Below are 24,734 nucleotides of genomic sequence, written 5' to 3' on the forward strand. Positions count from 1 at the left end.
CTCCCTCTAAATCCAATCCTAGGAATGTTGATAATACCAACAAGTACAACAAATGAGCAAATCTGCTCTGCTTTGAACTCACCTCCCCACAATTCATATATTTAGATAACAGGTAGAGAGGAAAAAACCTCTAAGATATTATTGCATTAATTTGCCAGGGGGCTGAGTGCTTAACTGTTTGCAATTATAGATCTGTTTTTAAATCTGCAGTAGGGACATACATGAGGAAAGCATGCCCCAAGGGGAAACTCTGGGTCTGAGTTAACTGCATTGGGAAAAGAGGGGGCTGTATGCACTAGCAGGGGATGCCTCCCCAGGCTTCCAAAATGTATACTCAAAAAGGACCTGATCCTGACCCTGAACTCAAGGGGGGGGGAGGTACCATTGACTTATTAGTGGAAATAATGCAAGGCCTACTACCCATTGCTAAAGTGAGAAGGAAATTATGTAGTTACCCTTCCTTGAATAGTAACATATTTCCACTACTGCATAAGAGGTGCCTAGAATTTGGCTATCCTTCTGCCAATCTGAGCAAGTCTGTTGCTGAGTGTTGGCCATTTAATGGCTTGTCTACCTCACCTTTATTTAATAATACATTACACATCAGAGGAAAGGGAATCAATAATTGTTTATCTCTTATTAATTATCTATCTTAGTTATCCATCCATGTAACTCATCTGCTGTTGATATAATATTGTGAACATACCTAGGTATGTATACATACAGCTCTGTATCTCTAGCAATGGATCATAGATCTCTGAATCATAGCGACCATACCCCTTACAGCTCAGACACACCGGGGGAGAACAGACTTTTGGGTATCCGTTTTTACAATTAAATTTTGCAAATGGTGTTTGTAAACTATCCAAATTGAGCTCTCATTTTTTTCACTCCCCCCCCATCCCCCTCGCCCTTCTATCTTCTCCTCCTCCTCCTCCCCCCAATCCATAGCCACTCCCCTCCAATCAACTTACTTTTAACATGACAATGGCCTTGAAAATTCTCTCTAATCAAGGCAAAGTTAGGAAGGACATAAATCTACCCCCACGCTATAGGCATCTGTTTGTATGTTTGTCTGATAGAGTCTGCCCCTGTCCATCTCCACCTTGTCTTCTCTGAGATTAGGGTTTTATTTTGGGGTAAGGTCCCCCAAACACAAACATCCATGAGTGCCCACTTGGCAATGCCCCCCTACCAGCCTTACCCAGGCGGGGTAGGAACTGGAATAAAGTATGGAGACTACTACTGGAACTGCCCAGGGGAGATGGACAATGTCCCCCACAAAGAGGCAGCAGATGCTGATGTCCCGGTCCCAGAGCCAGAGGAGAAGACCCTCCGTAACCCAGGTAGGCCAACTTTGGAATGACTGAAGGAAACTCCAGGAAAAGTGGTTGTTGTTATTATTATTATCAGTCTTGCTGTCTGAAATGACTCAACGAGGGGCGGGTGTGGGAGAGCTCATCTCGACAGCTGTCCTCTAGCTTCACAGCCAAGTGACCTCCCCCTCTCCCCAAAAGACGCTGCTGCCTTGGGGGTTTTTTTTAAGGGAGGAAGAGGGAGTCCTAAACGCTGTCTGATCTGGGGGAAGAGCTGAGAGGGCATTTCATGGGGGCTTAAGCACCCACCCATGGGTGCAGTAAGCAGTCCTGTCCGGCAGCAAGTTGGTGTGGGAGGGCGGACGCCCCCCGAGGAACGGACCCAGAGCAGAACTAGAAGGAGGCTGGTCGCCAGAGCCCTTTGGGCACGTGGTGGGAAGGCTCTCGCTAAGGGCCTGATCCTGCCCTCCTGGACGCTAAGGCCATCGCTGCCTTCATGGGGGGAAGCGAGACACGTCTAAAAATCCGAGTTAGCGGGGGGTTGCGGGAGGCCTGGGGTGTGAAGGGCTGGGAGGGAGCCGCTTTCCCATGGGGGTCTGGCCCGGGATGGGAAACCAGCTCCCGGGGCCCTCCATTTGCAGCACGGGCGGCCCTGCTGGGACCAAATCCAGCCATGCAAAGCGGGGGCGCGGTGACCCCCGCCTGTGGCTCACCAGGCGCGAGAGCCCCGTGGGGGAAGCAGGGAGAAGTAGCAATAACCCCCCCCCCCGCCGCCCCCAAGGTGGGGGGACGGGGGTCGAGGTCTCCGGACGCGGGGAAGGCGCCAGGGCACCGCGGGTGACCCAGACCCGGGGGAGGCTCTAGCCATTGTCCTGGCTCCGCTTCCAGACCAAATCAGGCCTTGCTCCCTTGCTGGGAGGGGGCAAAAGGGCCCGAGCAGGGGTGCGATCTCCGCACAGGGCTCGGCTGCCAAGGCTTGGGGGGGGACAGGTAGCTCCGCGGGGGAGGCGCGGACGAGTCTGTGCCTGGCTCCTGTGGATTCCCTAGGCGCATGCAGACGCCCGGGGCGCCTCCGGATCCCCCCCCGCGGACAACACCGGGGAGAAAAGAGCGAATTCAGGGTGTCCCCAGCCCCCAGGGAAACAATTGGCCACCCGGGAATCGCTGTGTACGGCGCCTTCTCCACGGCTGGCCTGCGTCTTGCTTCCCTGGCCTCATCCCTGGCGGTACTGCCGAGGGCACGTTCTTCCCCTGCCCTGCTCCGGCTCCAGCCCCCGCCTTTACTTCTCGTGTGAATGCCTAGCGGCTGGCGGCGTGTTTAATCCTAGAGCCCGCAGTGCCGGGACCCCCCGCCAGGTGTCAGCAGAGAGGGCGTCGGTTTTCCCGGCTCCTTCGCTCCCCGGTCGCTGCTGTTTGCGCGGCGTGTGGACACAGCTCGGCTGAGCCCCCCCCGTTAAGTCGTGTGCCCCTTTGCCGTTAAATGCAGCCGGCCTGTTTCCCAAGCAGTGAGATTGGGCACCGTCCAGCAGCAAATCGTTATCCCTTAGGGATTAACTTCTCCTCCGCTCTCCCTTCATGGGCCACTTTCCTCTCTCCCTCCCTAGAGCTCTCTCCAGCGTCCTCCAGCTCGGGCGCACCCATGCGGTACACGCCGGACTCGGCCACCAGCCCCAACACGGAGCCCCCATCCCCGCACCCTGCGATCCGGATGGGTGGGGTGGAAAGCGGGGGAGGGGTGAAGAAGGCCAAGAGCCGCACGGCCTTCTCCCAGGAGCAGCTGCAAACCCTGCACCAGCGATTCCAGAGCCAGAAATACCTCAGCCCCCAGCAGATCCGGGAGCTGGGCTCAGCCCTGGGGCTCACATACAAGCAGGTGAACACTGAGATCTGGTTCTGTAGAGTGTTGGCATCCCAATGGCTGGGCTGCATCCCTGGGTTGAGGCGGTCTTCCAAACACGGTTGGTTTTTCAGTGGGAGATTTCCAAGGCAAGGTCAGATTCCTCACTGTCTCGCCTCTTCTGTTGTAATTTACATCTGTGCAAGGAGGCTGTGAAATGCTACCAGTGTCAGAATTCACCTCCTGCTCACCTGGGATTATTCATCCACTTTGCACAGGTGTTCAAGACTAAACAAGGGGCAGGCAATGAAGAGTCCGGTCCCTCTTGTTCTATAGGTAATATTCACTGTGCTCTTGGAGTCACTGCTGATCCCTTTGCCCCAGCATGAAGGCAGGGGGTGCTGTCAGCAGAGAAAGATATGGGCGATTTGGGTGTACTCTCTACTTGAGTCAGTACTGACACTAGTAGTATAGTATACAGACTAACACGGCTGCTACTCTGAAACCTAGTAGTATAGTGTCATCCTGCGGGGTGCTGTGTTGCAGAAAGTGGTGTGGGTGACTGATTTAGGACTGACCCATCTTTCATACCAAAATGCAGGTTCTCACTGTGATCATGAAATCACTGTGGTAATTTGCAGTAGAGGTGGCTGTCCCAGTGACTGTAATTATATTTTGCCTCCCTAAATGCTCCCATTTTCAGCTGGATAGAGTGGTGGTCTTCACTTCATAAATTATTGTTTATAATTGCTCTGGCCTGCCATGTTCCAGCCCAGAGGTGGCTGCATTTCAATGCTGGGTGAAGCAATCCCTCTATGTATTGTCTAAAAAATATTTTGTGAGCTCTGTCTAAAAGGGGATTTTTATGCCCTATCTCCTATCCCCATCACCTCTAGGTAAAAACATGGTTTCAAAACCAACGAATGAAGTTTAAACGATGTCAGAAGGAAACTCAGTGGATGGAAAAAGGGACATGCCTATCCCAAGTAAGAAGAGGTTTCATTATGGGCAGTTACCAAGGGGAGCTATAATATCTGTCTAATGTGTACGTGTTTGCTATCCAGTTAATATGGGATGCTTATGGGCTTAGTAACCAGCCCTTGCTCAGTGTTTCCAGTACAGCATTCATTCATTCTCTGTTTATTGTATCATGTAATTTAAGCTTACATTGGGGATTGAATGGATCTGGGGGAAGGAGAGCATGACTTTCTGCTCTAGGATCTCAGGTCGGGGGACTGGCTGGATCAGAGAATGGCATATGGACACCAGTTGCAATCCAGTGAATCCAGGAGGAGCAGGGGATCATAGAATATCAGGGTTGGAAGGGACCTCAGGAGGTCATCTAGTCCAACCCCCTGCTCAAAGCAGGACCAATCCCCAATTTTTGCCCCATATCCCTAAATGGCTCCCTCAAGGATTGAACTTACGATTCTGGGTTTAGCAGGCCAAAGCTCAAACCACTGAGCTATCCCCTCTAGGATATTGTTACTCCTCTTGTGGTAGCGCATAGATCCTAGGGCCCCATTGTGCACTGGCGATATATGTTACGAAAAGGTAGTCCCTTCCCCAAAAGTTTATAATCTCCTGGTTTGTGCTGCTGGAGCCTCAGTACTGTTTGTTTGCACCCGTGTATTGAACCGCCTTCTCTCTCTCTCTCTCTCAATGGATTTCATCAGGCAGGTTACCTGGATTTGAACCCCAGTTATCACCAGGGTTGTCCAGTTAGTGCCAGCAGGAACATCCAGACTGTGACCAATGTGCATCAGAGCTATGGTAGCAGCCAGACCTATGGGAGTGGCCAGAGCCTGTACCCCTTCGTGGCTATCGAGGAGGAGGGGTTCTTTGGGAAAGCTGGGGGAGCCTGCAGCACCCAGCAGGCAATGGGCTTCTTCAGCCAGCAAAAGATGAACTTTTATCATGGCTTCCCGGCGAACATGGATTATGCCAGCATGGAGACAGAAGATGGCTACCACTTCCAGAATGCCTCTGTCAATGCAACGTCCTTCCCGGGCACAGCTGGGTGCCAGCAGTACCAGCCAGTATGGCACCCTCAAGGGACGCAAAGCAACTATAACTCTTAGGCCTATCCTTTTCCTTTCCCCCTCCCACTCTTCCTTCAGTTTCTCTTATCTGGCCTCTCAGTTCTTTAGGGCCCTGATCCTGACTCCTGAAACGTGTGGAGTCCCCCAGCTCCCACTGACTCCAGTGGAGGGGCTTGGCACCTTGCAGGATGGTTGGGGTCTCTCTCTCCTTCTCTTCTTTAAGAGGCACCTGTCTGTGTCTGACTCAAGAGGTATGCTGCATGGCTCTGAAGTTGGCTTTCCTCATATTGACCCTGGCTGGCTCCAGGAAGAGGCTCTGTATGTGTATGGAAAGCCATGTTCATGCAGGGAAGTTTGTGAATGTTGGAATTGGAGATGATAGAGTCTGCACCAGTGAGTCCTTTCCCTACCCTAGTGTCCCCAGTACAGCAGTATCCCCTCTGTAGACCCTTTCCCAGGCTTGGTCCAGTCCATGTTTGAAATTAACTGATTTCAAATACAACACAGAATACAAAGTGTACAGTGCTCACTTTATAATATTACTTTTAATTGCAAATATTTGCACTGTAAAAAAATAAATAAAACCCAAGCATGGGGTTTTCCCTGGGTAAGATTCTTCTACCCTTCAGCAGACCCCTCATTGTTAGAAAATGTTCCTGATTATGCAACCTGAAATTCCCCCCCCCCCTTTGTGTGTTCCCTCCCTCCACCAGCCAACCTCCATAACATTTGAACATCTAATACATCCTTCAACAGGGAACACTCTCCAGCCCTGACCAGGGGCTAGATTTGGTCATCTAATCTTTAAAAAAATCTCAGATTTACTATGATTGTAAATAACTGCAATCCCTTTTTAATTAGGACCTGAATATCTACTAAACAGTGACAAGAGACTGCCCAGTCCTCAGTTGGTGCAAAGCAGCATAGCTTCATCGACATCACCATTTGCACCAGCTAAGCATCTGGACCACCACAGGGGTGAATGGAATTCAGATTCTAATTTCAATTCATTGTGTAATTAAGAGAAAGAGAGAAAGGAGATTGAGAAAGAGGAGTAGAGGAAGGAAAAGGGGAGGGATAGAAAGATGGAGAAAGTACAATGTAAGCAAATGTGGTGGATTAGGTTAATATCCTAATCCAAGAAAATTACCTGTAGTGTTTACAAAGTGGCTAACTGTGTCAGTCTGTTTAGGGTGTGCCCAAATTTCATTCTAACTGCTCTCCCTCCACATCTCCCCTGCTCTACTCTGCTGGCAGGCTCCCAGCCCGACATGACCCTGGCTATGGCATTGCAAGTCATCAGCACTGTGAGAGCAACTGATGTCCTCAGGTATCCATCTGATTCTCTTATAGTAGTAATAATAATATCTATACATGAAGGATCCCATAGCACTTCACAAATTACAACTACAGCACCCCTGGAATGAGGCCACTCTGCGGTGGAGGGTGGCAGCCAGGCAAAAATATTCTAGTTATTTCAAACCTGATGCTTAGATCACTTAACCTAGAAATTAGAGATGGTGGATGAGACCATTAGATCCTATCTATCCCATTCTCCCAGGGCCAGTGCAGGACTCCTCCCTACTGTTTCTTCTCCAATTCTAGTTTTAAGTGACTCTGTTAATGGGGCTTCCCTCACTTTCCTTGGGGAGACATTGCCACAGGCTAATTAGATTACTTATCTATTTCTGTATTTAAAGTGGGAGGACTTTCTCCTGGACTCAATGTTTAAGCTTTGTGGGGAGGAGGGGGAAAGTGAGAGGTGGGAATTATAAAAACCAAACCCCAACTTGCTATAAATACAATTGTTTTAATAAATATCTTTTACATTTCAATAAAAACAGGTTTTAAAAAACTAAATTGTCCCCTGCAGTGCTGTGGAACTTAAGGTCATGTGCAACTTGTGGCTTGTGAAACTGACGCAAAAAAGGAAGTGAAACGGACTAGTTCCACTGTCCCAAGCCAAGTGCAAAAAAGTAAACAAACGACATCAGTGGTGAAAAATTAATGACATGTTAAAGATTTGTTTTGTTTGAATAGCAGGTGGTGTTGGTAGTAGTTTTTGTTGTTAATGTATGATTTTTATCTCAATGCTATCTTAACATCTGCACAAGGGCATTGTCCTACTTACATTTTTAATGCAAAGCAGATAATTGTTTGCTATCATGGATTGCTGGGTATATTTTTTTTCTTTTTTTTTATATGTTTTAAAAAAGACTTTTTACTTGCAATGCAATTTAACTGGTGTTTTGTTACGCTGCGTCTGTTTTATCACTTTTTTTGTTTCTACCTAATGTTTTTATAAACTCGTGTTTTACATTTGAATGGAAAAATAAACTGGATTTATTTTAATGGGGTGTCAATTCAGTGATGTAATAACTTCACTTTCATCCCAAAGGATGAAAAGAGCTTTATGGTGACAACTTCACCTACAGAGATGAGGAAAAAGCACTGAGTCTTGCCAACCCCAAGAGTTTAAATATCATGAGTTGGGGCTCCCAAAATCATGAGAATTTTCAAAAACCGTAAATGTTTGGGTGCTTTTTCTTTGCTGGCTTCCGAGCCTTTAGGTTGAATTCACTTCCTGTTTTCCAGCTTTTCTCTGCAACCATGAGGGCTAGAAACAAAACAAAGCTGGGTAATCTCTTGATACAAGAATGTTATGTTAATGAGACAAACAAAAATCAGATAAGAACATAACATCTTTCAGGAAGGTTGCAAAGTCACACTACTTTATTTCTTAAAATCCAGACTTTTAACACACACAACCCCAAAAAACAGACAAAGCAGCCCGTTCCCCAAAATGGGCATCATTCACCCCACCTTACTGTTGTCTGCAGGGTGCCGCTGAAAGTCCCAGCTCCTTCCTTACAGAAACCCCTTGCCTGCAAGCAGAACCAGGAAACCCTTTTTACAAATCAGTTATCGTTCTGAATATACCACAAAGAACTGGGAATAGTGCCCATTATTCACTTCAAGGTGAACGTGCTGATGCATTGCATGTGCTCCCCTGCTTTCCCATCTCCCCCTGTGCTCTGCTCCCCAGTTCAGATGTGCACTGTGGTGGTATGAGCGGGGAGGTTCTGTGCTTTCAGTCTCTCTGGTTTCTCTCCTCTGGCTCAACTTCAGCCCTGCAGCATTACAGGAATTGTCCTGCTTGCTCTGTACCATCATCGTCTCTCTTCACCTGGATGTCTGCAGACGCAGAGGCCTTGTAGCTAGACTGTAAAGTGTGGGCTCTAGAAGTGGAATGTAGAATCAGTTGCTTGGCAACCTTCAAAAGAACTGCAATTTGTGTTTTCATTTCCCTAAGCAAATTGAATGCTGGTCCATTAAGGTACCAGATAGGTGACAACCCAGGAGAACTGAAATCCTGTTCCTCCTCAGATACAATACGAGCAGGGCAAGCTTCCCTCCTCCCCCATCCCCACGCCTTCACCCCTCACATGACTCACCCTGGGGATGAGAATGGAACTCAGTCTTCACCCTTGCCGAGTGCTATAAATAGCAAACAATAATAATGGGCTAATTATAACTAGGGCCTTGGTGATTTTTGTGGGTTAGCCATTAAGAGTTTTTAGCAGGGTTACATGCTTTGCCTTTCTCGCCAAAGATCTCAAAGCGCTTTGCAAATATGGATGAATTGCACCTCAGAATATATGTGTGGTAAATAAGCATCATTCTCTCCATTTCACCAAATGGGGAACTAAGGCATGGGAGGGGTGAAATGACAAAGGCCTGACCTGAAGTTAGGTTGGCTTAACTACCTCGCTCAGGGCTGTGGAAAAAATGTCATGCACTGTGTGATGTAGTTAAACCAGTTCAAGCCCCACTGTAGGCACTAGCTTGGTGGAAGAATTCTTCTGTTGACCTAGCTATCACCTCGCAGAGAGGTGGATTTATTATTGCACCAGAAGAACCCCTTCCATCACTGTAGTGTCTTTGCTCCAGTTGCAGCGCTGTAGCTGTAGCATTTCTAGTGTAGACAAACCCTTAACAGAGGTTGCACAGCAATTGTGCTCTGGAGCCCACAACAAAGCCTGAGCCCATAAAACTAGAGAGCAGTGTGAACTGGATTTTCTGAGGCAGCTACCTCAATTAAAAGACAATTGCTGGAAAACCTGGTCAGGTGGCAGCTCTTGCTTGGAGCCCCATCCCCAGCTGTGGAGTGGAGATGGCAGAGGATGTCAGGGTTTTTTTGTTTGTTTTTCAAAGGCGTTAACTCAATTGAGTTAGTTTAATTTGTAACCCATCTTCAAACATGTTAATCTGCATCTTAATGGAGCTTTTCAATCATGGTAGACTAATACAGTTAAGCAACACACCTTTTGCCCCTCAATAGTTCTCTTCTGGGGTAGTGCTAACAAGAACTCCCAGGCCAGTGGAGTTAACACCCCACTGAGATGAACAGGGCAGGTCATGCCTTTCAGAGCTATTGTTTTGGGTTTTTTAAATAAAGAGGCAAAAACCAACCCCTCCCTCCATGAAATGCTTATGTAAGTCACATGACCAGAAGCTAGTACTCTAGGTATGGAACCATGCTTCTTAAACTGGCCCCAGTGTCATCTAATATTGCTCAGAGCAGGCCAGCCCTGAAAATGGTACCAGCCACCAGTAGCATGGTTTCTAGTATTGCAAACTTCTGAACTGGTGTTAGCATTGGTGGGAAGCTCCTTACAGCACCACTGTAATACAAATCAGTACTAATGCAATGTTAGCCATGCTTTTCTATTTCTTACATGGTGGTTCTGTGTTTTCACATATTGCAGTGTCCTGCAGTTTGTCCAATGTGTTAAATAAAGAGAAATAGAAATATTTTATGGGAGAAGAAAAATCACCTTTTATTTTATTTGCAATATTAAAAGCACCTTGGATCTCTAGACTTCATCAACACTAGACAAGGCAAGGTTTAGTGTAAACAGCCTAAATAGGGTCATAGATTTAAAGGCCAGAAGGGACTAATATGATCAACTAATCTGTCCTCCTGCATACCACAGGCCAGAGAATTTCACCTAGTGATTCTTGTAGCAAGCCCATATGTTGTGATGGAGCCAGATCATATTTTTTTAGAAAGATACCCAGTTTCACTGTAGGGTAAATGTATGGGTACACCTACATGTGTGTGCATGGATGTGTGTATTTATTTTGTTAGTAACTGCATGAGAGTTTGGGTGGGTGTGAGTGAGCCCATGTGTCTGAATGTAAGATAGGGACAGAGTTGTGTAATTACCCTAAGTAGGAGACAGCGTGAGAGATGCAGGGAAAGGAAGAGATTCAGTAACAATTGCTTTGGGCTCTCTGCATTAACCCTGCTTAGGGGTGGTACAGATGGTGGCCAGCAGTGCCCGGAAACGGTGCCACAGTGGCTGAGGCATGGTGGAAGCTATAGCCATCTCCTGTCTTTGCGCCAGTGTATTCCATGGTCCCAGGGAAGCCATGATAAAAGTCTACTTTGTGCTGGGCAATGAATCCCACTGTCTGTTGGACGCTACAGGTGGCCCCACCTTTGCCGAAGACCCCCCCCTCCTCATTGGCTATGAATGCATATGGGTTCTGCCCTGCTGAGTAGTTCTGACGGGGGTTGCCCACAGCTTGGATGTTTCCAGCTGCGCTGATCGGATAGCTCTGGTGGAATTTGGGGTGCACTTCCAGGTACCCGCTGGGCTGGAACCCAGTCTGAAAGAGAGAACAGGAATCAAAACCAATTGCATCTCTATTGGCATTCACCGGGCTAAAATGTAGAAGGGCTATATCAATCCTTTTGCTTTCAGGCGTATCCATGGGACACGAGGAGGTGGGGAGGAACAAGAAAAAATGTACTTCATAGATCTGATATGAGGTGATATGGCAGATGTGAGGCCACTCTCACAACTGGGGCATGAGACCAGACTCACCACTGGCTTGATCCAGTAGAACAGGAGGAGAGCTACTAACAAAAGCTGGACCATTGCCCTGCTTGGCTGGGGGACACCAAACTATCTACCATTTTTGCCTTAGGGCAGGAGGCACGTCAGTGGGCTAAACAGACCAGAACAGCAGAAGGCAGGCAGGATGGATCTTCGGCATGACTGGGGATGGCAGAGGCAGGTTACCAAACTAGCTGGACCATGGTACTGATCCAGTACAGCAGGAAATGGGATAGCAGAGGGAATATACCACTGGGCTGTGGGAGAAGGCAGGACACTGGGCTTTCTGGACCAATGGTCTTGGTCCCCTTTGTGTGGAATGCCCTTACCTGAGTGAGGCACTGAGCCCGCTCCGACCACAAGTTGTGCTTCTGGCATCTCTTCAGCTTCATCCTTCGGTTCTGGAACCAGGTCTTAACCTGCAGTGAGGGGTCAGAAGGTTCCCGGGGGAATGGATAGTCAGGGGGGAATATGGAATGGGCTAAGACATTTTTCACCTCTGACTCACCAATTACAATGAGACTCTTGGGTAAGGGGTGGAGTGACTGGAGGGCTCAGGGAATCAGGGAGTGGAGTATAAAGCATCTGAGTGGTTGCTGGTTAAAGTCTGGCCCCAGTTCAACATCAGATGCCTGTTTAGTGGCCTATGCAAATTGTGTCAGTGGATCTCTGTCCCCAGCACCTACATTGTCCACCTTGTGCCCATCATTGTGACATTTAGGCGCATTACAGCTGTGACAAATGAATGAGTGTGGCCAAAAACTGGCACAAATCAAACTCAACATGGTCTCCACAGTCCCACCCATAGAATGGATTAAATCCCTCCTGATTACAGGCCAAAATTAAGGAAATGTGTGTTTGCGGGGGTGCAGGGAGGGCAGAAGGCCTGCCCGGCATCCTATCAGTCCTCAAAATCAAGATCCCTGACGGGGGCAGATTCCAAAGCGCACTCCCCCAGGGCTGTGTCTGCACTAATAGGGAGTGCTGCAAGGATGTTGATTGCAGCAAATAGCTGGTTGTCTCACTTGTCCTGTTTCTGACAAAACCGGTTTGGGGGGTGGGTAGGTGGGGTGTGTGTTTGTGTTTGTTATCCCAGTGCATCCTGGGATACCTGAGGCACCAAGCCCAGAGTGCCCAGCACTTTCATTAGGATAATCTCCATATACACTGCATTGTGGGATAGGGTTAGGAAGAATGGCTGAACCATAGCAGCTACAATGCTTGTGGCTTCTCATCCACTCTCGGGAGAGACCATTATACACGGCACCAGTTCAGCTGGACCTGGGCTATTGATTTCATCTCAGGCATTGCAGCGGTGGCACAAGTGATGCTCATAAATCTGCAGGGATGGCAGTTGTGTGGGGGGCTTGCCATACCTGCATGAGGCCTTGTGTCAAGCGCATTGCATGGGTGCGGGAAGACAGGTTGGTGGGAGGAGTTCAGCCCTGGGGAGAGCTCACAGCAGCATCCCAGCTTACTGCAGGTGCTGCATGGGGGCACTGGGAAGGGGCTGGGAAGGAAATTATTTGTGAACTAATCCATGCCAGGCCACTCAGCGCCTTATGGGGAAATTCACCAGTACCTGGAACTGCACCCAGCAGAGGACTGGGAACTGATGCAGAGCATAAAGTGCAGGGAACTATGGTGACCCACTTACTGCTCAACCACACCACAGACCATGGCGTCACGGCGCTGCCAACTCCTGGCATTCAAAAATCACGAATCAGGCCCTGAAAATCATGAGAGTTGTGATTTTTTAAGCCAGATTTGAACAAAAGGTCTCTCTCTTGCTCGCTCGCTTTGCCTCCTGATGTTGGAGCCTTCAGAGGGTCACATTTTCAAGCTTTCCCCTGAAACCAGGAGATCTAGAAACTTTTTTTTTTTAAAAAAAATGAAAGCTGAGCTTCTCATGTTTTCGTGACTCAAGGTCTTCAGGAAAATCAGCAACTACTGGCAGATTCACAGTAAAATCTCAGGAGTTGGCAACACCGGCAGTAGCTGGCCCCCTCATCGTGAGTCTCAACAGAGGTGCCAAGGACTGACTGGGTTTTAGCACATTCCATCCATGGATGTGTCATTATCCCCATTTTACACATGGGGAAACTGAAGCACAGAGAAGGGACGTGACTTGCTCAAGGTCACCCAGCAGGCCAATGGCAGAGCTGAAAAAGAACTCAGGTCTCTTTGAGTCTGAGTCCAGTGTTTTATCCACTAGGCAACACTGTCTTCCTGCTGAAATTTTCCCTCCAAGAAGGGTTTTTCTGGGGCAGGACTGAGGCACATTTGGGACCGGGAGGGGGACAGTTATATGTGTGTGTATGGAGCTTGCTCTGTCACAGCCATGTCCTGTACTTGCTCTAAGGAAAAATATAGGACATAAATACTAATATTGTCATCTAGCACCTTTGCCACTGTTCCGTGCTTATCAACCCCCACCTTTATTCCACGACTCCTCTTGCAGTAAGTGACGTTCAGGTGCAGCCCAGCCATTACAAGGCAGACAACTCTATGCCCTCGCTATTCACCTGCTTGTAAGTGAGCCCCAGGACTGCAGCCAGTTCCCGGATCTGCTGGGGGCTGAGGTATTTCTGGCTCTGGAACCGCTGATGCAGGGTTTGCAGCTGCTCCTTGGAGAAGGCTGTACGGATCTTGGCCTTCTTCATCCCTCCCTCTCTTTCCTTCCCATTCTTCTGGGGCTTGGACGCAGGCTGGGGGGACGAGGATTCTGTCTTGGGGCTGGTGGCCGAATCTGGTGTGAAGTGGCTGAAATTCCCAGAGCTGGAGGAAGCAGGGGAGAGATCTAAAGACAAAGGGGATATATGCTGTAATGAACCCACATGTGTGTAAATACACACACACACACACGCAGAGCCCTCTGCTGGGTGAGATCAGAACTGCTTATCTGTGTGACATGGGCCATATACTGCTAGCAGCAAAGGAGATTCTCCTTTAGCGCAAGCTCTGAGGATCTGCGCCTTTGTAGCAAAAGAATCTGATATGTATCCGATGCCAGTGTGAAGTTGCAAGTGGCCAGATTAAGCCTCACGGTGACACCCTGGATGGGCAAAAAGAACGGGAATACTTGTGGCACCTTAGAGACTAACAAATTTATTTGAGCATAAGCTTTCGTGAGCTACAGTTGCATCTGATGAAGTGAGCTGTAGCTCATGAAAGCTTATGCTCAAATAAATTTGTTAGTCTCTAAGGTGCCACAAGTCCTCCTGTTCTTTTTGCGAAAACAGACTAACACGGCTGCTACTCTGAAACCTGGATGGACAGTTCATCCCTACATCTCCAAATCCTCTATAGCTTGTCCTTTTGCAGAGCACTTTGGGACCTAGGGATGAAAAGCGCTATAATTATATGTTAAGGTTGTCACTACACAGCCTAATCTGGCCACTAACTTGACACTGGCAGCCAGGATCGCTATCAAATCCTTTTGCTCCGACAGCACAGACGCTCAGCACTTGAGCTAAAGGAGAATCTGTTTGCTGTTAGTGGTACAGGGCCTCTGTCACATAGAGGAGCAGTTCTGCGCAGGACAAGCATAATTACACCCCTTTGACAGATGGACAAGCTGGGGTGCAGAGGTGAATCACTCGCCCATGGGCACACAGTGAATCTGTGCACTGGACTCTTGGGCTTAAGTCTGGTCATTTTTGAGGCTTGATTTGGGGTCCCCAGTCTGAGACACCTTAAAGGGGCCTGGTGCTCAAAGCCCAGGTGTGCTCAGCACTCTCTGAAAATCAGGCCCCTTTAAGAGGTCTCAGGTTGGGCACCCAAAAATTGGGGCACTCAGCATGACCAGTCACAAGTGAAAGTTTAGGCTTTGATCCCTTAGTCCTGTGCTCCAGCCACTGGACCAAACTGTCTCTCACCAGTAGTGTTACTTTCTGCTCCTTCTACCCAAGGATCTCAATGCACTTCACAAACACTGGCAAATTAACCCTCCCCATCCCACTGTTGGGAGGGAGGGAGGTAGGTATTATCACCACTGATGTAAAGTGACAACCAGAACAACCCAGTGAGTCAGAGTCAGGACAAAAACGCAGGTTGCCGGACTCACAGCCCACTGCTCTAACCACTAGGCTGCCGCTACCCTTTGCAAAGCACATGAGAACTAGAATAGAATATTGTGCTGATGAGAGTTTACAGGAGGAGAAAAGGCACAGACAGAGGACACAGAGACAGGTTGGGGAGCGCCACTCACTCCAGAGACAGTATTCAAGAGGATAGAGGAACCCGCAAAGACCCTTCCAGCTTGTCCTGGGAAATATCCTAAGGGGGTCTCTGCCTGAAGGACAAAGCCAAGATTGAGATCTAAAGAAAAAGCTTCCTAAGCAATCTGGGCTGTTAGTCCAGACAAAAGCCGCCAACATGCAAAGCCATTGAGGCAGCATGAATAGGAAAATGTTAACAAGTGAGATTACACAGATAGCTCTCCCCTAGGTGTCTGGCACGTGTGGATGCGGGCAGCAGTGGGGGCCAGGAAGGGTGTATTGGTTTGCAAGCCTGGCCAAATGCCCTTGGACAATTTCTTCCCTCTCCCTGACCCCCCCCCCCCCAACTTCTCACCTGTCTGCCCATAGGAAGAGGGGAGAGTTAACATCCACTTGTGGGGAGGACAGTTTCAGGGCCAATAAGGGAATTACCCCCTTAGATCTTTAGAGACCATCCTAACCCATCCTTGGTCCCAAGCACCTGCCCCAAAGAGTCTGAATCAAGAGGTACTTTGGGAAATCCTAATGCTCCATCTCCCCCATGTAAGCTACTGATCTCTTGTGCAGGTCACTGGCTCCTCCCTGCTACCAATCCCTCCCCAGCTGAGAGGAAAAATGGTTGTGTGGTTACAAAAGACACTTGAAATTCAGTGGTGGGTTATATTCTGAGCAGAGCCCCAGGCTTGCGCTGTGTGACTTACATCTGGCACCTTGGGTAGTCATTTGCACCCATGTAAAACGCCACCAGCTGAGATGGAGGTTAAGGTTTTGCACAGGTGCAAATGGAGGTAATCACACCTACCCTCCTCGCAGGGGCGAGGGTACATTCATTGATGTCAGTGAAGTGCCCAGGGACTACAGGGAGCAGCGCCACAGAAAAGTCTAGAGATAATCGAACAGCTATAACATGCCCCAGCTAGCACTTTCTTTAGACCCCAGCCCTCTCCACGGCCAGCTCCAGCCCTGCCCAGCCATTGCCTTCCCCTGAGAATGCCAACCTACCTCGTCGTCCTTTCCCCAGACCCCCACCTCCACCAGCTATTCCAGCACGCCCCACTCACCGAGTGCTGATTCCCCTCCCCACAGACATGTGCTCTCCATGTTACCTCCCTCCCTTTCTTGACCCCCTCTGCTTCTGCTTGACTTGCCTCCTAACTGCCGCTTCCTGGCCCTAAGAACTGAGAGTGGGGAGCCTGGGTTGTGAGGGCCCCCAGGGGGGGAGGGGAGAGTGGGGCAGGTTCCTGGCTGTGGGGAGCTGGGTGGTGCAGGATAGGGAGAAGTTGTGGCTGCAAGGAGGCAGGCTGCATAAGGAATGCTGGTCTGGGGTGGGGAAGGAGTCGGTGCTCATGTGGGGGTGGGGGTGGGGAGAGCAGGGCAGGTTTACTACAGACCCATTGGGGAACTGGCCCATGTGAGACCTGCATACAAGGGTGGCTGGAGAGGGGCTGCAGGATGGTGAGTGGGGCTTGGGCTCTGCATGTCTGGGGGGGGATCTGTGAGTTTGCAGCAATGGTGAAGGTAGGTTAGGTGAGGAGGGTATTTCCAGGCGGCCAGTGGGACATGGGTGTGGGGTTAGAAGGGATTTCAGTCAGCTTGGAGAAAAGGCATAACTCCATTCAAAGAAAAGCTCCTAACTCCACACAGTAATAGACGCACCTCAGTACCTAGACTAGCATCTGCTATCCAACTCGCCTCCCAAGCCCTGACGGGGAACTAGCCAGTGACTGAAGGGTTAGGAGGACTAGGAGGAGGAACAGGAGAGTCAGCAAGAAGCATGAATGGCAGCTAAACAAACCCTCACACTAAAAACTGAGACAGGCCCAGGTCTTGACAGCTCTTCATCTCTGCAGACCTTTGAGTCCACATTCAAAGCTCTACATCCAAACCCTCCCCTGGGGTGGAGTGGGGGGAAACACCCAGCCTGCCTGATGTATTTGTGGCCCATGGAGCATAAAGAATCTAAGATTTCATTTAAAACAAAGGGTATGTCTCTAGTCCTTATGGTCAGGAAGTTAACCTACAAAATGAGAGCCCACTGTGTACTGATGTAACCCCTTGCCTGCAGATAGCCTGAAACAACAATGCTGATTTTTACAATGACTCAAGAGAGGTGTAATCCCCACCCCCAAATTCCCATTAATCTCACTGGGGCATTGACTCTAGAGTGTAAGGATAGCACTAGGCAAAGACCTGTCTGCATTAACTATTTCACTGATGAACATTTGAGCAGATGGGATGGGAAGGAGGTAGGAGTGAAGCCCATGGGGTGGGAATTGGAAGCTGCTGAATTGAAAGAAATGGAGAGAGAAGACAGGGGAAAACAGAAAGAGACAAGCAGAGAAAGGAAGACGGGGAAAGGAGAGAAACAGAGGGCAGAAGCAGTAATGGATCCTAACAGGATTCCCCATCCTCCCACTGTGATACTGAATGAGACTTGAACAAGTATAACAATGATAATTACACATTCAGTCACTGTGTAAAGGCTGTCATCTTTGCAATGCCCCCATTGCCAGCACAGGGAGCTGTGCTGTGGGTGATGGGTGTACAGAACACTAAATGCATGCTCCGGCCCATGGACCAAACATGGATTTTGCCTCTCTCCATAAATATGACAGCTCTGGTTTAAGTGAGGCCTGATCATCCCCTGCCCCCCTTGGCCATTCGCCTGCCAGGATAAGGTGTTACAGATAGACAAGGATACTTTGCCTTTACAGTGCTTATACCCGAGGATCAAAAAATGTTTTGCAAGTCTGAATGAATTAGGCTCATATCCACATTTTATAAAGGGGAAAGAGAGGCACAAAGAGTGGAAGTGATTTTCCCAAGGTCACTCACTGAGTCAATGACAGATCTAGGATTGGCACCCAGGTGTCCTGAATCTCAGTCCTATGACTTAACTTTGATGGCTTACCTGAGTTCTGGCTTTCCTCCACTGGAAACTGGGCATCACCAGCTGCTTCTGCTCCCCTTCCCGGGCATGATATAGCAGGTTCTGTACCCCCTGCTGAGTTCCAGTAAAACTCCCTGTAGCCCATGCCAGTCCCACTTGGGTAAGGCTGGTAAGGGGGCACAGCCAAGTGAGCACTCATGTGGGTTTGGTTTGAAGGGGTGCTCCCCCCTGGGTGCTCCCCACCCCCACCTCCCAGTAGACAGCACCTCACTCAAGGACTGAAGCTCACCACCCAGGATGAGGGTGCCCTAGAAAGTCTACCTTTATAGCTAGCAGTTCCCTTCTAAGGAGTACAATATCCTGCATCAGCCAGGTCTTCAGTGCACATTGTCATGTTAAAGAGGGTTGATTGGTGGGGAGGGGACGGTGTGAGAGAAGGAGGGGGTGGGGGAGGAAAGTGACACATGGTGGCATCAGGATTAAAAAATGTCTCCCTGAATTCCTGGCATTCTACAGTCCACCCTTGCATGGGTCCATAGCCCAGGGAAGTCAAGGTAAAGCCTGCTACTGACTCCACTGGGTTCTGGCTCAAGCCCTATGTGTGTAAAAATCATCCCAGAAAGGAGGCCATAGAGGAGAAATGCTCACAGCCCCAGCCAACCCTCCTCCCTACTTCCAAATCCATGGGCATTTGGTTCTGGAGGTGAACTTCACCCCTGGCCCACAGCTCTATAATGGGGCACACCGAAGCCCATTCCAAAGGGGTTTTGCAAGCAGAGGGCTTGATTCCCGGCTGTCCTGCAGTTTGTAGACACAATGACACCAGTGCAGGATAAAATGCTACCAAGGCAGAATCCCCCCACGAACACAAGGCAGAATGGTGGCCCTCAATACCCTCTGCGCTGGGGGAAGTGACAACGCAGGCGGCAGGACAACAGTGAATCAGGCCCAAGGGGCTGGAACCCATTGGGATGTTTTTTTCTTCTTTCAAATAAAATTTCCAATTTGATAGGAATTTGATGGGGCCAGCTGAGAAGTGCCAGGAAGGGGCCTAGCCCGTCTGCCAGTGCCAGGTGCTAAACTGAAGCCCTCAACTTAGGGGAAGTTCATGTCAGGCCCCAGATCCAATTTTGTAGAGCAGGCCGCTCTCCACATATGCTCTCCGCTCACATATGAATGAATGAGGCATTTTTTTGGTATCATTGTGCTGGGAGTTAGAGATACAACCTGTCGGGGAGAGGGGCAGGATGGGGAGCTGTAGGGGCAGGGAGGGGATCACTGGCTGTAGTAGTCACTTCTTCAGATTTCAGTGTAGCAGCCGTGTTAGTCTGTATTCGCAAAAAGAAAAGGAGGACTTGTGGCACCTTAGAGACTAACAATTTGTTAGTCTCTAAGGTGCCACAAGTACTCCTTTTCTTTCTCCTTCAGAGACACTTCTGTGTAGTTAAGCATTTTCTTGGCTGCAGACTGTTGCTGGACTATTCAAGGTTGGATGAGGTGATCCAAGGACAGGGGCAGCTTGTGTCCTCTCTTATGGCCAGCCTCATGTAATGCATTGTGGCATTTCATTTACCAGTATATTGCACACCCAGAGGCTAAGGGAATGAGCATCTACAAAAGCAGTCATGAAATAATCACAGGCAAGAGAGTCCTGTAGTTCACCCACAGACCAGCACGTCAGGAGACCTTCTTCCTTTTCGTGGTTCTGCCAGTGATTTGCTCTGGGAGCTTGTTCAGGTCATTTCACCTCTCTGTTTTGGTCTTCCCCAGAGGTAGGAAGATATAATGCTACTAATCTAAGCCACAGGGGCATTGGGAAGCTGCCACTAATGTTTGTAAAGTGTATTCAGATCCTCTTGATCTTCTGAGGATCTCAAAGCATTTTACAAACATTAGTGAGTGAGTCAATCAAAGCATTGTCATGTTTCAAAGACGAGGACCCATAGATGGCTGGATGTCAGAAGCCCAAGGTTTTAATCACTGCTCTACCACTGACTTGCTGTGTGCCCTGGGGGTGAATCATTCGGCCTCAGTTTCCCCATCTATAAAATGGGGACAACGCTACTTCTTGTAATGTGCTGCAAGATCTCTCTATGAAAACCCCTCTGTAAGAGTAAAGCGCTATTATTGTCTGTGTGGGGTAACTGCTCATCAGGTCTCTGTGGGCTGCCTTCCCTTACCTCTCCTGTGCCACATGGATGTGGGGGATGGTGAGAGCTGGGGTGCCATCAGTACAAAGTTCATCTCTTCATCAGAGCTGGATGGTGCAGTTGCTCTGTTTTCCCAAAGTCTGGCTGAAACTGGGACATGGGTGAGAACACTTTGGCTGAGACCGCTCAGTCCAGACAAGTTAGGTACGATGCGGGAAGGTAGCAGCAACAATACCTGCCCCAGAGGGAGGGGGTTGGCCCACCATTTGTCAAGGAGGCTCCTGACTTCCCAGGTGGCACTGGAGATGAGAAGCACTTCTTTTAGGCCTTTCCTCTGTCATCCATCTTGCCACTGTCATCCAGGCCTTTGTCACCTCCAAAGCTGATTCTTACATGATGCTTGGAAGACCTCTTCCAAGCGACAGCTGGAGAAGAATACAAGTGCCTGCTTGTTTAGAGGCATTGATGGAAGAAAGCACATTATTCCAGTTCTCCACAGACTGCACTAGCTTCCTATGCAATTTGCAGTCTTTGCATCTTTAAGGTTTGGGTTCTGGCTCCCTGATGACAGCCCCAGCTCTCTGCCCAACTGCTTCCAAGACAATTGAGATCACCTGAGACACTAGAACTGACAATCCCTAGTGATCAACTTTTCAAAGGGGCCAAGCATGGAAGTAAAGGGTGCTCAGTGCCTTTGAAAATGACGCCACGAATATCTGAGGCCTGACAGCTGGGATTTTCATTAAGTTTGGAATTTACATCCTCTACTGCTTCATTGCAGCCTGATTCTCATCCCCCAGGGCATAGTCTACAGGCCATCAGCTCCCCACGCCCTCTCAAGAGTAAAGTGCATGTAAAAAACTAATGACAAGTTTCAGAGTAGCAGGCGTGTTAGTCTGTATTCACGAAAAGAAAAGGAGAACTTGTGGCACCTTAGAGACTAACCACAAGTCCTCCTTTTCTTTTCGTAAAAAACTAATGGTTGGGTTGTCGTTTGTTTACTCTGACACTTATTAAATTGTACGTGTGGTTTGAAATGTTGTTCCGGTACAGTGTGTAAGTCGTAAAATAAACAATGCAATAAATGCAATAAATGGGGTAATCTTAAATTAGGGCAATACATAAATGCAATCTTAAAAATGAAGTGTAATGGGGGGGGGGGGAAGTGCAGCGCACATAAAAATGTTGGGTGCAGGTTTTCACTTGAAATTTTAAATGCACAAAAGTGATGGAAATTCAAAATGCTGCAGCCAGAACGTGGCTCTGCTGAACATAATTTAACAGCTGTAGATCCACCTTGAGGTTCACATCATGATTGTCATGGTGCTGCACCCCAGAATAACTTCACACAGTTCTGAGAGCTAGAATTCAGATCCTCCAGATCCATATTCCTCCCCCTCCCCGCCCCCAAACCAAAATATAAACAAAACAAGCCTCAGGCCACCTGAGCTAGAGGAGAATCTCCAATTTTCTCTGAGAAGTATAGGGCCTATGTCACACAGCTGAGCAATTCTGATTCCATCCAGCTGAGGGCAATGGTCTGTATCCATACACACACACCTACTAGCCACTGAAATATTTAGATGTTACTGTTAGACTGACTGTCAGTATGGTAAGGAAGAAAAAAACATACAGCAGACTGTGAGAAAATATCCCCAAGAAAGTATTAGAAGCCTTATCAATAGAAAAGGAGTACTTATGGCACCTTAGAGACTAACAAATTTATTTGAGCATAAGCTTTCATGAGCTACAGCTGAAGTGAGCTGTAGCTCACGAAAGCTTATGCTCAAATAAATTTGTTAGTCTCTAAGGTGCCACAAGTACTCCTGTTCTTTTTGCAAATACAGACTAACACGGCTGCTACTCTGAAACTTATCAATAGACTCATTTGAACCCACAGTAAAACTAGACAAGACCCTGAGACATTGGCTCCAGAGCTATGCGGTCTGTAGCCTCAGAGCACTTTTTGGTGGTCTGAGTTGAGCTGGCCGGTCAGTTGGGCCCAGATCCTTCCAATTAGGAGCCTAAATACCTTTGACGATCTGGGCATTGGTGCTGGCTCTCCTTGTTTCCGGATACTTCTTCAGATGTCCAAGTTCTTCAGTGCAAAGTGCCTACAGGCCAGTAGAAAACCAGCCCAGCAGCCTGTACTAGAAACTACGGATACGTAAGAAGGGAGAGGAAACAGGAGCTGCCTTTGGGACTAGAACCACCAGTGAAACTGGAACTGCCAGGACAGGCAGAAAGTCCAGCAGAGCAGAGAATGAGTCAGCTCAGTGGGGGAGCGAGGGAGAAGGGGACCAAATGGCAAAGGGGAAGTAACACAATAGGCTCCCCCCCATCCCCACAATGGTTTAAATGCAAAACCACAAATCTAAGTCGAGTATCTCACCAAGTTGGAACCAGTTTCACTGAACACTACACTTTGGCTTGCTGAACACTAGGCCTGGGTTCAGGTTCACTCCAAACTGGGCACAAGTTCAGCTCAGAATGGGCCAAACTTTGTTCTGATCCAGGCCTGGGTTTGATCTGAACCATGCCCGGGTTTGCTAGATATTGAGCCCAGGATTGGTCCCCAGTGGGCCTAGGGGTTGAGTTTGCTTCAAGTTAGGCCAGATTCACGGGGCTTTGGGTTCTGACTTCTGTGATGCAGAACTTTGGCTCGTCTGAAACTCAGTCAGAGCACTGAGCTCGAAATCACTGCAGCCAGGCCAGGGCTAGCTCTAAACTGAGCCAAGATTCACTCCAAACGGTGAAGTTTGTAACTGCATTGAGCAGATTAGTTATTGTTTGTAAAGCAGCTTGAAGTGAAAAAAATACGCTAGACACATAAAGTACTATTATTATTATGAAGCAAGCCTGAAACCAGACCAGTTTCAGGGGCTGTAACAAAAATGTCACCCTGCTCTAATTATACAGACCTGCTTGCCAGATGGGCTGAGAGGGCTAATTGAGTTAATGCTCAGAAAGTGCTTTGAGATCTTTGAAGGAAAGGTGATGTGTAAGTGTGAACTGCTGCTGTCATCACAGAGACAGAGGGAACAGAACTCAGCTCCTCCTACAAAAACAGAGGCTCCAAACCAAACACTTCAGCTAAAGGAGAATCTCCATGAGCAGTGCGGGTCCTATAACACAGAGAGATGAGCGGCTCTAATTCTATGCCTCGGAGGGAAGTGGTGACATACTTTTATTACAGCTCATGAACATTATTAATATTTAATGCTGCATTTCCATTAGGATCGTCCAGAGTTATTCTCCCTGGTAGTCGAGTTTTGCTCTGCATTTCAGGTTTACTTCAAACCCCTAACTCAACATGAAATTCAGGAAGGGAAAGGGACCTACCTGGAGCAAATATTCAGATGAATATCTCTATGACCCAAAACTGCCAAGGTTCAGATGGCTGGAAGTATTATCCCAGCCTTATAGGTAGAGAAACTGAAGCACAGAGGGGCTAAAGTCACCGAGGCATTGGCAGAAGGCTTTTCATTGTTGGGGTGGGTGCCAGACAGTGGCTAGATGTTATGGTTAATTACTCTATGGCTGCAAAACCCTTTCTACTCCTTTCAGATGCTCACAGCTGTCCAGTAACATTCTTCTGGGGGGGCTTGATATTTTCTGGGCTTGCTTTCTGACAGGAGATTTTTTGAAGGATTGAACAAAATCCCTTCAGTCATTCATGAGCTGGGTGAGGCTGAAAAAACATGCACTGTCCCTGTCTAACACATGTAAAGAGGCCACTCTTGTTGATGACAATAGCAGTTTGGGCTTCAACTCCAGTGCAGGCCCAAAGCCTTGGAATGTACTTTGAAAAAGTTCCCAAATGATGTGGTTAATCAGCAACAAACCTGTTTACTTACCTTTGTATTGAACTGAACAAATAAAGCATTCATAGCAAAGGGCTGGGAGGCCACTTCACCTCTGTAGTTCCTTATTGAATGTTGTGAGGCAGCAATGTTGAATGGTTACAGAGGTCTGTAAACTCTGGGGGTCAGGATCTGATTCCCTGACTTGCTGGGTCAGTTTGAATTCACCTCCCTACACCTCATGTTCCCCATCTGTAGAGTGGGGGACCTGAGTCTGAGCTATGTTTGTAAAGTGCTTTGAGATCCTTTCATTAGTAGTAATATATGGAAGACTAATGCTTAGCTCTTTGACAGTGCTTTTTCATCAGTAGATCTCAAAGCGCTTCATGATATTTAATGCCTGTATCCTCACCATGCTTCTGTGAGGTAGGGCACAGCTATTATCCCCTTTGTACAGATGGAGAACTGAAGCACAGAGAGGCTAAGTGAGTTGCCTGAGGTCACAGAGGAAGTCTGAAGCAGAGCCAGGAATTGAACCTAGGACTTTTAAGGTCTAAGTTAGTGTCCTAA

The 24,734-nt window shown here is 48.4% G+C and overlaps 2 protein-coding genes across 3 annotated transcripts; one reads left to right on the plus strand and one right to left on the minus strand.

Annotated features, from left to right (window-relative positions):
* The first annotated feature begins 532 nt into the window (after positions 1-532).
* Positions 533-6,140, plus strand: LOC125623434 (homeobox protein NANOG-like). Of its 2 annotated transcripts, XM_048822809.2 has the most exons (4): positions 535-1,346; positions 2,921-3,189; positions 4,050-4,139; positions 4,830-6,140. In XM_048822809.2, exons 1-4 carry the CDS (start codon positions 1,166-1,168, stop codon positions 5,232-5,234), a joined length of 945 nt encoding a protein of 314 aa, XP_048678766.1. In that variant the 5' UTR covers positions 535-1,165; the 3' UTR covers positions 5,235-6,140. The 2 variants fall into 2 exon arrangements, with proteins under 2 accessions (XP_074976657.1, XP_048678766.1); XM_075120556.1 differs by lacking the exon at positions 4,050-4,139 and having other exon boundaries at positions 533-1,346.
* Positions 6,141-10,347: 4,207 nt separating this feature from the next.
* LOC125633671 (homeobox protein NANOG-like) lies at positions 10,348-18,410 on the minus strand. Its single transcript, XM_075124480.1, has 4 exons — positions 18,233-18,410; positions 13,627-13,901; positions 11,431-11,520; positions 10,348-10,871 (listed from the first exon to the last, which is right to left on the minus strand). Exons 1-4 carry the CDS (start codon positions 18,408-18,410, stop codon positions 10,509-10,511), a joined length of 906 nt encoding a protein of 301 aa, XP_074980581.1. The 3' UTR covers positions 10,348-10,508.
* Between the last annotated feature and the right edge of the window lie 6,324 nt (positions 18,411-24,734).

Source organism: Caretta caretta, chromosome 1 (genome assembly GCF_965140235.1).
Source record: "Caretta caretta isolate rCarCar2 chromosome 1, rCarCar1.hap1, whole genome shotgun sequence".
NCBI lineage: Eukaryota > Metazoa > Chordata > Testudines > Cheloniidae > Caretta > Caretta caretta.